This window comes from Trachypithecus francoisi, unplaced genomic scaffold, assembly GCF_009764315.1.
Source record: "Trachypithecus francoisi isolate TF-2019V2 unplaced genomic scaffold, Tfra_2.0 Lachesis_group12, whole genome shotgun sequence".
NCBI lineage: Eukaryota > Metazoa > Chordata > Mammalia > Primates > Cercopithecidae > Trachypithecus > Trachypithecus francoisi.
Window position 1 is genome coordinate 111,597,207 of NW_022681457.1, and position 14,550 is coordinate 111,611,756.

The 14,550-nt window shown below is 47.8% G+C and overlaps 1 protein-coding gene across 1 annotated transcript; it reads right to left on the reverse strand.

The window, feature by feature from the left end:
• Positions 1 to 9,761: 9,761 nt before the first annotated feature.
• On the reverse strand, positions 9,762 to 14,106 carry LOC117093950 (PRAME family member 5). Its single transcript, XM_033229362.1, has 3 exons — positions 13,804 to 14,106; positions 12,559 to 13,140; positions 9,762 to 10,804 (listed from the first exon to the last, which is right to left on the reverse strand). Exons 1-3 carry the CDS (start codon positions 14,088 to 14,090, stop codon positions 10,243 to 10,245), a joined length of 1,431 nt encoding a protein of 476 aa, XP_033085253.1. The 5' UTR covers positions 14,091 to 14,106; the 3' UTR covers positions 9,762 to 10,242.
• Positions 14,107 to 14,550: the final 444 nt, after the last annotated feature.

A 14,550-nucleotide genomic window follows, 5' to 3' on the forward strand; every position in this document is an offset into this window, starting at 1 on the left:
TAATCCCAGCACTTTTGGAGGCCGAGACAGGAGGATCACTTGGGCCAGGTGTTAGAGACCAGCCTAGCCAACAGAGTGAGGCTCTATCTCTATCAAAATACAAAAATTTAGCCAGCTGTGGTTTTGTGCATCTGTGGTCTCAGCTACTCAGGAGGCTGAGGTGGGAAGATTGCTTGAGCCCAGGAGGTTGAGGCTGCAGTGAACTATGATCACACCACAACACTCCAGCCCAGGTGACAGAGAGAGATCCTGTCTCAGAAAAAATAAATAAGTAAATAACAATGGACCAGTCAATCTTTCATGGGAAGGCAGTGGGAATTCCTGCACCTTTTGGGTCATCCCTAGAAGTAGCCTCTTAGGGGATGATGTAGTCATTCATTTTTAGGCTTTCCCAGATCCTAATACATGTGTGTCAGCTGATACCAATCAGGTAACCCAGAGTCACAGCCTCCTGCGAGGATTCTAATTTACTCAGTAGATCGGGTGCAGTGAATCACCTATAATCCCAGCACTTCGAGCGGCTAAGGTGGGAGGATCTCTTGAGGCCAGAAGTTCAAAACCAACCTGGGCAACATTGCAAAACCCTGTCTCGGGAAAAATAAAAATAAAAAACCAACAGAAAATTGTGGATGCTAGGGAGGATACGGAGAAATGAGAACCCTGGTACACCATTGGTAGTTGTGCAAATTAATACAGCTAGTATGGAAAACAGTATGGAGTTTACTCCAAAAAATGAAAATAGGATTACCGTATGAACCATAAATCACACTGCTGGATATATATCAAAAAAAAAAAAAAGAAAGAAAGAAAGAAAGAAATATATTGGGGAGATATCTACACTACCATGCTGGTCAGGCTGTTCTCAAACTCCTAACCTCAAGTTATCCACCTGCCTCAGCCTCCCAAAGTTCTGGGATTAAATGTGTGAGCCACTGTACCCGGCCTGCACTCCCCTATTTATTACAGCACTATCCACAATAGCCAAAATATGGAATCAACCTAAGTGTCCATCAACAGATGAATGGATCAAGAAAATGTGGTGAATATACACAATAGAATATCATTCAGCCATAAACCTGAATGAAATCCTGTCATCTGCAACAACATGTATGGAACTGGAGGGTGTTAAGTGAAGTAAGCCAGATACAGAAAGACAAACATGGCATGTTCTCACTCATATTTGGGAATTAAAAAACACGAAACTTAAAAATAGTAAAAGGATGGTTATCAGAAGCTAGGAAGGGTGCTGGGAAATGGAGAATAAGGGCATGGTTAATGGGAACAAAAACACAGATAGGAATAAGATCTAGGGTTCAGTAGCACCATAGGGCAACTCAAGTTAACAATAGTTCATAGTAAATTTCTACAGATTTCAAACAGTGGAATTGGAATGTTGCTAACACAAAGAAATGGGAACATGTGGTGCCTTATCTGTGCCTGCCCATAGCTACCTGTGACCCAAGCAGCACATACTTCCTCCTCCATGATGCCCAAAAAAGCTCCAGACTCGGGGAGAACATCAGGATGAGCAGCGGCAGAGAAACTACCCACTCTTGGGATGATTTTCCTGCAGAGAAGTAACCCCCTCCGGGGCTTTTTCTCTCCTGAGAGCTGTGGAGATGATGAGATGACTTTCCTGGAGAGAGCAGCAGCCCACCCCAGGGCCTCCTGTCTACTGAGGGCTGTGGTGATGATGGAACAACCTGCCCGGAGAGAGGAGCCACCCACCCCAGGACCTCCTCTCTGCTCAGGGCTGAACACTCATCCGGACACCCTGGCTGCAGAAAGGGGCTACCCACTGTGGGTATCCCAGGCACTCAGTCAAAGTTTTGTTTGTTTGTTTGTTTCATGTTTTTTTGTTCATTTGTTTTGTTTTGTTTTGTTTTTTGAGAGAGTTTCGCTCTTGTTGCCCACCCAGGCTGGAGCGCAGTGGCGCGATCTCAGCTCACCGCAACCTCCACCTCCCGGGTTCAAGCAATTCTCCTACCACCACGCCTGACTGATAGGAAGGGGAGGCACTGGGTGTTAAGAGTTTCAAATGTGCCAAAATCTTCCCTGTGGTTTTTCCCCACAGTCTCCCCCTCCAGGGCCACCTGAAAATCCTCAGTCCTGGACAGTGCAAGATAGTTTTGACCAAGGATCACTGTGCTCCTTCTAGATTCACCGGAAAGTGCCAGGCAGCCTGATAGACCCTGGTTTGACTTACATCTAGGAAGACCTTCACCTGGTTTGCAGGAGTAGATATGGGGTCTCTTGGATGACAGAGACTCCAGTCCAGACCCCATTCTACCTCACTCCCTCCTGCAAAGTTCAATTCTCACAGTCCTGTGAGGCTGTGGCAAGTGTAGAGACAGAATTGCACCATATCCAACGTACCTCCCTTCCCTTGGCCTCACACCAAGGCTACCTCTCTCTGACCTGTCCCTTGTGTTTGCATCCGGGGTGGATGCTTGCTACCGACTCTCTCTCCCCAGATCTCCCTGATAGCCTGACTCTCTGACCCTGGGGTGAGACAGGGCAGCCACTGGAACCTCATGTAGACCAGGGCAAAATCAAAGGGCCTTGGAAACTCACAGCTCCATATCCAGGCTCAGGTCCTTTGAGACACAAGTCCGCAGCTTATCAGAGACGCTGCTCTATGAAATCCAGAGAACCTGGCCCCCAACCCTGCTGCCATCTCTCTCCTCTGCACTTACTCTGGCCCCCATCAGCTCCTCCTGGCCACTCCCTTCCTGGACCCTGTTCTTTTCCTTATTCCCCCTGGCTCCATCCAGCCTGCAACGAGTTCCCAGACTTCCCCTACCCCAGGCTGCTACAAGCACCTTCCTAGGCATCCACTGTCTGCTCTCAGAGTGACCTTCTCCTCAGATCTTTATTGGAGAAAAAATGAGGGGCCACTCCGGGTCTCGGAAAAGACAGTCACAAATGCAATCTGGAATGTGACCCTCTTGAGGACTAGAGGAGTCCAGCATGGCCTGAACAGTGATTTCTACTGTTAGAAACGTGGTGAGGGCGAACACCACAGGCAAAGAAATCCCTGACTCAGAAACAGACTTACTGCATTCCAGGTGCAGCCTCCTCAGCTGTAAGGCTGGGCAAGGTGATCCTGGAAGGGATGGCCCCTGCACCAGGACCTGTCCCAGGCTCTACCAACAGCCTGGCACTTCTGGGAAAACCAGAGGAGTGAGCTGTTCCTGTGCAAGGTAGACAAGGTTCCCCTCCATTGGTTCCTGGTGCCTCTTTAGGACCAGAATAGCATCTGGGGAGCTCCCTGCTTTGTGCCTTGCTGTGTGCACCCAAATAGCTCAGTAGAATTTGGGGAGAATAGATGAGTCACTGCTGATTCCAGGGAGAGTGTGTCTTAGCACTGTTTGTGGCCATACTCTTGGGTGCAGGAGAGATCTGCTGACATTTCCAGGAAGCAGAGGACTCAGCTTCCCCAACAGCTCAGGCTGAGGGAGGAAAACAGAAGTTTAGAAATATTTTAGAGATCCCGATCAAAAGCCTGGAGAAGCTTTGGAGTCCCAGTAGGAATTCTGTGAGTGGAATTGAGGTCAGGCCATCCCTTCAGGTGGGCTCCGAAGGCTGCTCTGACCTGGACAGCCTTCAGAAGTACAGGCAACCAGAACACGATAGAAAGATCCCCCAAAGTGCAGGATTCTCGCTGGGGTCCTGGGGATGGTGCAGGATTCCCCCAAGGAGTTCATTTCTTCCTGAATTCCGCAGATACAGAGCTTCCACCATCCATGCTTCCAGAGTGAAAAGTCTCCCTCCTTACGTCTGACCATACTGCTCCTCTCTGGGCTCTGCCCCAGCTCACACACTCAGATTCAGTCTCCTGGTATTCTGAGGGAAGCCCATCATGTTTGTGAGTAATGATGCTTCACCTTCCAGTAGAAGCTAAGACTGTATCTGCCCTCTCTGCCCTCAAAGACAATATGATGTTTTAAGACTCTGTGTTATCTCTTTTGTAATTATGATCTTTAAATTTTTTTTTTTTTTTGAGACGGAGTCTTGCTCTGTCACCCAGGCTGGAGTGCAGTGGCCGGATCTCAGCTCACTGCAAGCTCCACCTCCCGGGTTCATGCCATTCTCCTGCCTCAGCCTCCTGAGTAGCTGGGACTATAGGCACCGGCCACCACGCCCGGCTAATTTTTTGTATTTTTTAGTAGAGATGGGGTTTCACTGTGTTAGCCAGGATGGTCTTGATCTCCTGACCTCGTGATCCGCCTGTCTCGGCCTCCCAAAGTGCTGGGATTACAGACTTGAGCCACCGTGCCTGGCCGATCTTTAAATTTTTAAACTTAATCTAGAAAAAAGCCTTTCAATCCTTTTGTCTAGACGCCCTCAAAATACCTGCCATGTTTTATGTTGTCTTTGGTTCTCTCCCTGGGTCCTGTTAGAACACTCAGTCTGGTCCGGCCCAGCCCCCGTCTCAGTTTGTAATGTAGGCCTGATGTCTTTTAGTGAAGCCTTGACCTTAACCTTGAGATAAATTACACCCTCAGTAGTTCCTGTCTTCCACCCGAATGGGCATATGGTCTACCATGGTAGGCAGCACAAAACCCAGGTGACCAGTAGATACACTGAGATTTTTATTGTGTTTTGTAGGGATGACATCACTGTATTCGTAAAGTTTTTTATCTCTGAAGTGTTTTAATACTTTTGATATGGCCAAAAGTTTTCCAATAAAGATACCATATATATATATATATATTTTTTTTTTTTTCTAACGTCAGAAACAGATTAAAGCCTTCCCTGTGTCACTATGAAGGTCACATATTAGTCAAACTTTACCAGTATTTATGGAATAAGTGAATAAATGAGTTTTAGACCTTCACCCTATTATTAATTCCTTCACTTTCATAAATCCATATCTAATTTAATCACTTAATAAGAAGAAAGTTAAAATCTCAAGCAGGGTTAACTGGGTGGCACTTCCGGATCTAGTAGGATGTCATTTTCGGATTGGAAGTTGGTCATTGAGAAGGGTGTTGTGCTGAGAAAGGTCCATAAAAGCTCCTGAAGATGCACAGAAGAGCCAGCAGCCCTGGCGCCTGGAGCTACCGCTTGGTTCTCAGAGAGGTCCCAGCACCCTGCAAAGTGAATCCAGATCTGGCAAGTCACCACTTTTTAGGGACGTGCCCATTTGATCTGATCTTCTGTACAGCAAGTCATACAAAAGCGTGGAAGACACTAGCACATACACCGTGAAGAGGAGTCTCAGATAAGGGGAAGATTATAGGAGAGATGTTTGCTCTGTGTTTTTGGAATGTTTTGCATTGGGAATTCTGTCCAGAGAAGGGCAAAAGGATGAAAAACAAATGAAACTCGCCCACATGTGCCTCTATGTACCTCTTACCATGCTGGACTTTCTTTTGTTTTGTTCTGTTTTTTTTCTTTTCTTTATTTTTATTTTTGATATGGCACCTCGCTCCGCTGCCCAAACTGGAGTGCCGTGGCACGATCTTAGATCACTGCATCCTCCACCTCCTGGGTTCAAGCAATTCTCCTCTCTCAGTCTCCCCAATAGTTTGGACTACAGGTACGCGCTACCATGCCCAGTAAATTTTTGTATTTTTAGTAGAGAAAGGGTTTCACCATGTCGGTCAGACTGGTCTTGAACTCCTGAGCTGAAGTGATCCACCTGCCTCAGTCTCCCAAAGTGCTCGGATTACAAATGTGAGCCACCGCACCTGGCCAGTTGCTGGACTGTCATGACACACATGGAGTAGCCACAGTATCACAAGGGCCAATTTTCTCCATAATCCAATTTATTTCTATTATTGGTAGCGAGCTAACGTTGACATCCCCAAATTAGCAATTTAGTGGCTACACTGATGACACACCTTTCCATGCATCACGTGGTTAACAGCATTTGCTACCAAGTTTCAGGTTCCATGCTCAGCAGTGGGACCCCAGGATGATCGAGACAAAGTTCCTGACCTTGAGCAGCAATATCGAACAAGTGAGATTGTCAGAAAGAAGAAATCCTTGTAAAATATATCATACCCCTACAATTCAGTAATCATGCTCCTGGGTATTTAATGAAGTGAGTAAACCCACACCTGGATGTTTATAGCAGCTTTATTCATAATCACCAAAACTTGGAAGTAAGCAAGTTGCCCTTCAGTCGGTGACGGGATAAACAAACTGATCCTCCAGTCAGTGAACTATCACGAACCCATAAAAAGACATGAGAGATTCCTAAATGCACGTTATGGTACAAGTGAAAGAAGGCGATGTGAAAAGACTCATCCTGTTAGACATTCTGGAAAAGGCTTTTGCCTTTTTCTATGGAGACAGCAGAAAGCCCAGTGGTTGCCAGGGATTGGGAGTACAATGGGATGAATGGGAAGAGGACAGAGGACTTTTAGGGAAACAAAACTACTCTGCATGATGCTCTAATGGTGGATACATGTCATTATCCCTTTGTTAAAATCCATAGAATGTAAAAACCAGCAATGATCCGTCATGTAAACTGTGGACATTGGGTGATAGTGATGTGTCCATGTGACTGATTGACTGTGATGAATGCTCTGTGCTGGTGTGGGTGTTGATCCTGTGGGGATGCTGCATATTGAATGGGGAAGAGAGTAGATGAGAACTCTGGACTTTCTGCTTAGTTTTTCTGCGAATCTAAAACTGCTATAAAGAAAAAAAAATAGACTGGGTATGGTGGCTCACTTCTGTAGTCCTAGCTTTTTGGGAAGCTGAGGTGGGCGGATCACCTGAGGTCAAGGGTTTGAGACCAGCCTGGCTAAAATGACGAAACACTGCCTCTACTAAAATAATAATAATAATACAAAAATTAGCCAGGTGTGGTGGTGCATGCCTGTGATCCCAGCTACTCGGGAGGCTGAGACAGAGGAATTGCTTGAACCCTGAAGGCAGAGGATGCAGTGAGCCGAGATCGTACCACTGCACTCCAGCCTGGGCAACAGAGTGAGACTCCCTCTCCAAAATAAGTAAATAAATAAATAAACTGAAGGTTGGGCGCGGTGTCTCATGCCTATAGGAGCTCACTCCCAGCACTTTAGGAGGCCGAGGCAGGTGGATCGCTTGAGCCCAGAAGTTCAAGATCAGCCTGGGCAACATGGTGAAACCTGGTCTTGATCTCCTGACCTTGTGATCTGCCCGCCTCAGCCTCCCGAAGTGCTGGGATTACAGGCATGAGCCACCGCGCCTGGCCATTAACCATTCTTAAAATATCACATTGCATTCTTTAAAAGCTCTATATCTTTCACATATGTAAATTACAACACAAATATTTGTACTCAAATAGTATTTATATTATAGTAAATATTTTGTTCTTGCTCTGTCACCCAGGCTGGAGTGCAGTGGCGTGATCTCGGCTCACCGCAACTTTCGCCTCCCGGGTTCAAACGATTGTCCTGCCTCAGCCTCCTGAACACCTGGGATTACAGGCGAATGCCAACACGCCCAGCTAATTTTTGCTATTTTTAGTAGAGATGGGGTTTCACCATGTTGGCATGGCTGGTCTCAAAATCCTGACCTGAAGTGTTCGGCCTGCCTTGGCCTCCCAAAGTACTGGGATTTGTACAGGCATGAGCCACCATGCTCGGCCATAATAATAAATTTTATTTTATTTTTATTTATTTATTTATGTATGTGTTTTGAGACGGAGTTTCACTACTGTTGCCCAGGCTGGAGTGCAATGGCACAATGTGAGCTCACCGCAACCTCCACCTCCCAGGTTCAAGCGATTCTCCTGCCTCAGCCTCCGGAGTAGCTAGAATTACAGACATGCACTACCAGGCCGGGCAATTTTTTGTATTTTAAGTAGAGAAAGGGTTTCTTCATGTTGATCAGACTGGTCTCAAACCCCTGACCTCAGGTGATCCGCCTGCCTCAGCCTCCCAAAGTCCTGGGATTATAGGCATGAGCCACCGCACCTGGCTCATAGTAGTAAAATTTTTAAAATACCATAAAATATAATCCTTGCAACACTAAATCACACCGTCTAGTCTGATCTACCAACACGTGGCACCCGAGACCTATGGACTAGAAATTTTGATCTTATTAGGAATGAATCCTGTCCTGAACTGCACACCCTGCCCCCTTCTGGCTTCTGTGGCTCTGCTGTTTGCGGGGAATCATGATGGAATTGTGGTAGAGAGTAGAAGCTGAGCCCCATTGCATGCCCTGCGTCCTTTTTTCCTCCCTGTTATCAGGAATAGGAGGTGAGATTGAAAGACGGAAAATGCTGGGACTTCTGCTGAGAAGAGAAAAAAGAAGAAAATGTATTGATCTTACTGTATGTCAAGCCCTGTATGCTTACTGTATGCCATGCCAAGCCCTAAACATGAACCATCTTTTAGATCCTACCAGGGTCTCATAAGGTGGTGCACATCATCATCCTCATTTTACGGGGAACCTGAGGCTCTTGGCTAAGATCCCTGACAGCAACACCAGCCCCTGAATCCTCAGCAGGATCCTTCACTTGGGTGCCCGTTATGCAGGCTTCCGCGGCACAGGGAAGGTCACTCATCACCCCCAGGCACTTGATCTTTCTCCACCCTTCGATGATGTGAGATTCCAAAACACGCTGCACTAGTCTCTTCCTTGATAGGGAGAGAGGAGAGGTGTTATGAGAAAATCTCTCCTCGATCTGACCTAGCTCCCCAGAAAAATGTAACTTTTTAAATGTCAGATGGAAATATTTAAAAAGTGTCACATGCCTGTATAGTTTTAGTATTTTACTTAAAGAGAATGTGGCTGTCTTTACTGGCTACAACTAGTTTAATTCAAGAAGGGCTGCTAGTCATCAGGGGAACAAGCAAGGGTTGGTCCCGCCCAGAAGCCCCAGCTAATACACAATATGGACATCCCTTTCCAGGTCAGCAGGAATAGAGTGGCTCCTTGTGCAGTGAAGCTGACCTTGATCAACTAAGGCTTCTGGAACCATGTGGAGACTCACAAGGAGTGGCCAGGGTCTCAGCATCTGGCTAGCAGTGAAAGACCCTGAGAAGAAGATACTTTCCTTGTGGATTGGCTCACTGTTCTTGCCCACTAATGTTCCAGGCCCTGGGTGTCCACCAGTATGAACCCACTGAATAGCCACAGAAACTAACACGGAGGTAACAGACCTAGTTATTTACTAAAGAAGTAAATAACTGGAGGAGGCCAAGCATTGTGGCCCACACCTATACTCCCTGCACTTTGGGAGGCCAAGGCAGGAGAATCACAAGCTTAGGAGTTCCAGATCAGCCCGGGCAAGATAGCAAGACCTTGTCTCTACTAAAAAAAATTATCCAGACATGGTGGCTCACACACCTGTAGTCCTAGCTACTCAGGAGGCTGAGGTGGGAGGATCACTTGAACCCAGGAGATTAAGGCTGCAGTGAGCTATGATTGTGCCACTGCAATCTAGCCTGGGTGACAGAGCGACACCTTTAAAAAACAAACAAAAAAAGAGCCAGATGCAGTGGTTCACACATGTAATCCTAGCGCTTTGGGAGGCCAAGTTGGGTGGATCACCTGAAGTCAGGAGTTTGAGACCAGCCTGACCAACATAGCGATGAAACCCTGTCTCTACTAAAAATGCAAAAATTAGCTGGGAATGGTGGCACATGCCTGTAATCTCAGCTACTTGGAAGGCTGAGGCAGGAGGATCATTTAAACCCAAGGTGGCGGTTGCAGTGAGCTGAGATGGCACCATTGCACTCCATACTCCAGCCTGGGCAACAAGAGTGAAATGGTCTCAAATAAAAGAATGGGGGGAAACTGATTAAAATAACCAAATTTCACTTAAATGCCTTGATTTTCTGGGGCTGCATCTTATTGATTGGACAATTCAGTGCCTTTTTATTTTCCATCATTAACTGAAGATTCCTGAGGCTTAAACTGGAAAACAGGCTACTTGATAATAGAGGGCACCAGACAGTTTCCACTCAGTTTCCCTTTATTTGTGATTGTTTCTTTACAACCATCCATGCAAGAGTAACTCCCTTACGTATTCTCAAGCCTGAATTCCACTCTAGACATTCAGAGTCCCATTTTCAACTCTACAGGACACAGGTCTCCAAAGTCCTATCAAACCCAAGTCAACATTTCCCTCAAGTCCGGGCCCTGCTTGATCACCTTTCCTTTCCCATTTTCAGAGCCAGTGCCTGAAACGATGGGTTCTGGGCTCTCTTTAGGATGTACCTAAGACTTAGGTTTTCGTTTCCAAGTGTCCAGAAGAAAGTGTTCAACTTAGTGAACCAAATCGACAGGTATTCAACAGCAGCATTGATCTGCCTCCAGGTCATAAAATGACCTGTCGCCACAGTCAGGGTAGCAGTCAGTACAGAACAAGATTCTCTTGGGGTGCCTCATGTCCCTCACTCTCCCCATCAGCTCTGCCCTAAGTTGGTCAAATCTGCTCCGGCAGAGAGTACCATCAGCATCATAACTCTCCCGTGGGGCAGGATACAGCTCCAGGCATAAGTTGTTGAGTCTGATTGTGTGGCACAGCAGGTTCTCCAGGGTGGCCATGGAGACAGGATTTCTACGGAAGTTGAAGGTGATGAGCTCAAAGCAGCGGCTCAGGGCAGGCAGGATGGTGTTCACTTGAGAGTCTACGATCCCACAGTCATCTAAATCCAGGTACTCAAGGGTGCCTGCAACTTTTTCTAGCAGAACTTGGAGAGGCACAAGACTGACATTGGCCAGTCTGATGCCCCTCAGGTCCAGGGTCTTTAGTTGACCGATGCTCGGGCACTGGGACAGATGCCTCAAGTCTGATTCCGAAAGCACACAGTTAGTTATTGCGAGGATCTTTAATGAGGTCTTCAGACAGCTGGGGAGAGAGAGAGCAAGAAGTTAGTTCTGGGGAATTGTAGGGTTGAGTGGAGGGTGGTGGGGAATGACATCAAGGTGATGGACGGAGACCATTTTGCCCAAGCCTAGGGTCTTTCTGATTGTCTGATGGTCAACACTTAGGATGCTGCAGGATGAAGAGCTTTGCCACTGAGATCAATTCCACTTTAGGCCCAGCGCAGTAACTCACACCTGTAATCCCAGAACTTTGGGAGGCTGAGACTGGTGGATTACTTGAGATTAGGAGTTTGAGACCAGCCTGGTGATCATGGCAAAACCCTTTCTCTACTAAAAATGCAAAAATGAGCCAGGTGTGACGGTGGGCACCTGTAATTCTAGCTACTTGGGAGACTGAGGCAGGAGAATCGCTTGAACCCAGGAGGTGGAGGTTGCAGTGATCAGAGATCATGCCATTGTACTCCAGCCTGGGTGACAGAGCGAGACTCTGTATCAAAAAAAAAAAAAAAAGAGAGAGAGAGAAAAAAAAAAGATTCCATTTGAGGCTGAGTCTTTTCACCATCATTTATAGGAATGGATCAAGTTCACAGAATCCCTAAAGCCTCCTTTCCTTATCTGCCAGGCAGAAAAACCACATCTCTGGGCCACATGAGCTCAGTGGAGACACAGGCAGAAGGGACAAACCCAGACAGGATCCTGCAACATCAGCTGGGGTGGGCAGGCTGCAGGCGTCCCTGACATGCCTGTATCATCAGCAAACCATCTATCACTTTCACCACTCTTTGTGCCTGCTCCCTGACCTCTGTTTCAGAGTCATGCATTTCCTAGGTAATTAATTTACCTGGATCTCAAAACAACCTATTACAACAGGGATAGAGATGGGATCACTCGTGTTCACCAAGCTGTGGGGCACAGAGCTGATGTTCTGAAGTGTGCAGGTTTGCTGAGCATCCCCCCTTCGGTGCCCACTTCACTTCCCCACTTCCCATCATCTTCTTAACAATTATCTTGTTGGCTGGGCACGGTGGCTCACGCCTATAATCCCAGCACTTTGGGAGGCCGAGGCAGATGGATCACCTGAGGTCAGGAGTTTGAGAATAGCCTGGTCAACATGGGTAAACCCTGTCTCTACTTAAAATATAAAAATTAGCCAGGTGCGGTGGCTCACGCCTATAATCTCAGGTACTCAGGAGGCTGAGGCAGGAGAATCACTTGAACCTGGGAGGCGGGGGTTGCAGGGAGCTGAGATGTCAAAAATGCACTCTAGCCTGGACGATCAAAGTGAAACTCCATCTCGAAAAAAAAATTATCTTGTTTGGTTTTATTTTTATTCATTTCTGACAAGGGTCTTGCTATGTTATACAGACTGGTCTTAAACTCCTAGGCTGAAGTTATCCTCTTGCCTCGGACTCCCAACGTGCTAGGATTACAGGCATAAGCCACCATCCCTGGCCTATTTTTCATCATCTTAACTTAGACACGCATCCTCAGGAAGAATTCCGAAAGGCAACCTCACTAGATCTGAACCCTCCAGCAGTTAGCTTCCTAGCATGGCAGCCTCTCTATAGCATCTCCCCTAGCTGATACCTCTGCCACTATTGGGATGGTTGTGTAATACCCATTTCAGAACAGAGCTGGCAAGAGGACAATACATGGACATTCTAGTGTATTCACTGTTACATCCTCAAAGGCTGGCTCACAGTAGACGCCCACTAGCGTTTATTGTAACATAGGCTCTGCTGTGGTCTGCAGAGAAAGTTCACCACCCTCTCTCACCTGAGCAGCTGGTCCAGGTGGCCTTCGAGGAAAGAAACAGAGTTCATATAAAGCTTTTGGAGGTAGCGCAGCTTGAGGAACTGAGAGGTGAACTGGGTAACAATCTGCTTCTTCTGCTCTGCTGAAACGTAGCGAGAGACATCCATGTGGCAGAGAATGAGCTTGCGAAGATTCCTCATCCGGCCCAGGTATGGGGTAAACTGTGCCAGGATGGGCAGTATCCATGTGCAATTCACTTCCACCTCCTGGATACAGTCCAGGTTCACCATTTTCAGGATGTTTCTGATATTGTGGAAGGGCATTCCCAAAATTCTCAGCTTCTTACAGCACAGGTGTAGTAAACCTTCCCTCTGCTTGACCCACAGAAGGAGGCAGGTGAGGTATTCATCCAGAGTCCTGGTCTGGAGCCACAGGTCTATGAACACAGTGAAGGGCTGCTGTCCTCTCATGCTTGGACAGTCCTGCACTGGTTTTCTGTTCCTCATGGCATTGGGGAAGCACGCATGGGCCATGGAATCAGACCAAACCATCCAGAAGTTCTCACTGACATCCTGTAAATCCAGCACTTGAAGCTTCCACCGCCTGTGGGAAAATAGAGGCGAGGCTGAGAATGTAAGGACTCACTTCCGAACTTATACTCCACATCCCGGATAGCAGCTGCTCCCCTCCCTGCTTCTTCTCCCTCTCTCTGACTCTTTTCCATCCTGTTTTCCCCCAGATCCTGCCCACTTCCACATTTTTTTTTTTTTTTTTTGGTGAAGTCTTCCTCTTTTGCCCAGTCTGGAGTGCAGTGGTGCGATCTTGGCTCACTGCAACCTCCACTTTCCCAGTTCAAACAGTTCTCCTGCCTCAACCTCTTAAGTAGCTGGGATTACAGGAACCTGCCACCATGCCCAGCTAATTTTTGTATTTTTAGTAGAGTCGGGGTTTACCATGTTGGACAGGCTGGTCTCAAACTCTTGACCTCAGCCTTCCAATGTGCTGGGATTATGTTATGAGCCACTGTGCCCAGCCTAGTCCTCACTTTTCGTGGTGACTTTCAGTGCCACTAGAGGAGAGGTTCCTGTGACCTCCATGGACCCCGGGTGGTGAGCAGTCCTTTCCCTGAGGAGCTGGGCAATGGCCAAGGCCTCTCAGCTTCCTCATCAGCACCATCCCCCCTTGGGCGTCCCCACTCCTCATGACCCAGCTGTTCCTTCTCTGGACACCTAGACCCTCCACACCAGCCCACCTGGGTCACCTCACCTGAGACGAACCCCCTGGGTAAGCAGGGCATCAAGCCCACCGAGCACAGCTTTGAAGGTCTCCAGACAACCCATCTTTATCAGAGGCCTTAGAGGGAGGCGGCGGAAGGGCCAGGCCTGCACCATCAGCTTCAGGGCCTCACAGTGTCTCCTGCTGAAGGCCTCCATGAACAGGGGGGGGAAAAGTTCCGTGGGCAGCTCCTCCAGGGCGGAGATGGCCAAGGCTTGGTTCCTCAGCAGGCTCCGCCCCGCCAGCTCCAGAAGTCTGGGTGGAGCCCGGATGCTCATCTTCACCAATCTGCAAGGAAAAGTTCCACAGGACAAGTCCAGAGAAAAGGCATCGGCCGGGCGCGGTGGCTCAAGCCTGTAATCCCAGCACTTTGGGAGGCCGAGACGGGCGGATCACGAGGTCAGGAGATCGAGACCATCCTGGCTAACACGGGGAAACCCCGTCTCTACTAAAAAAAATACAAAAAAACGAGCCGGGCGAGGTGGCGGGCGCCTGTAGTCCCAGCTACTCGGGAGGCTGGGGCAGGAGAATGGCGTAAACCCGGGAGGCGGAGCTTGCAGTGAACTGAGATCCGGCCACTGCACTCCAGCCTGGGCGACTCCAGCTCAAAAAAAAAAAAAAAAAAGAGAAAAAGCATCACTCTCAGGCCAAGCCCATGCAATCTCATCTTCTCCCAGGGCCAAAGACACTGCTTTGGCAATAGTGAAAGAGTCCTCAGTTTACTCCAATTCTCTGTAT

What these genes read in the sequence shown, in the direction of transcription:
- LOC117093950 (XM_033229362.1), bottom strand. Translation starts at nt 14,090, where the DNA reads ATGAGCATCCGGGCTCCACCCAGACTTCTGGAGCTGGCGGGGCGGAGC. An exon ending in ACCCAGGGGGTTCGTCTCAG is followed by an intron (nt 13,141 to 13,803) that starts GTGAGGTGACCC and finishes ATTTTCCCACAG; the next exon opens with GCGGTGGAAGCTTCAAGTGC. An exon ending in CACCTGGACCAGCTGCTCAG is followed by an intron (nt 10,805 to 12,558) that starts GTGAGAGAGGGT and finishes CTCTCTCCCCAG; the next exon opens with CTGTCTGAAGACCTCATTAA.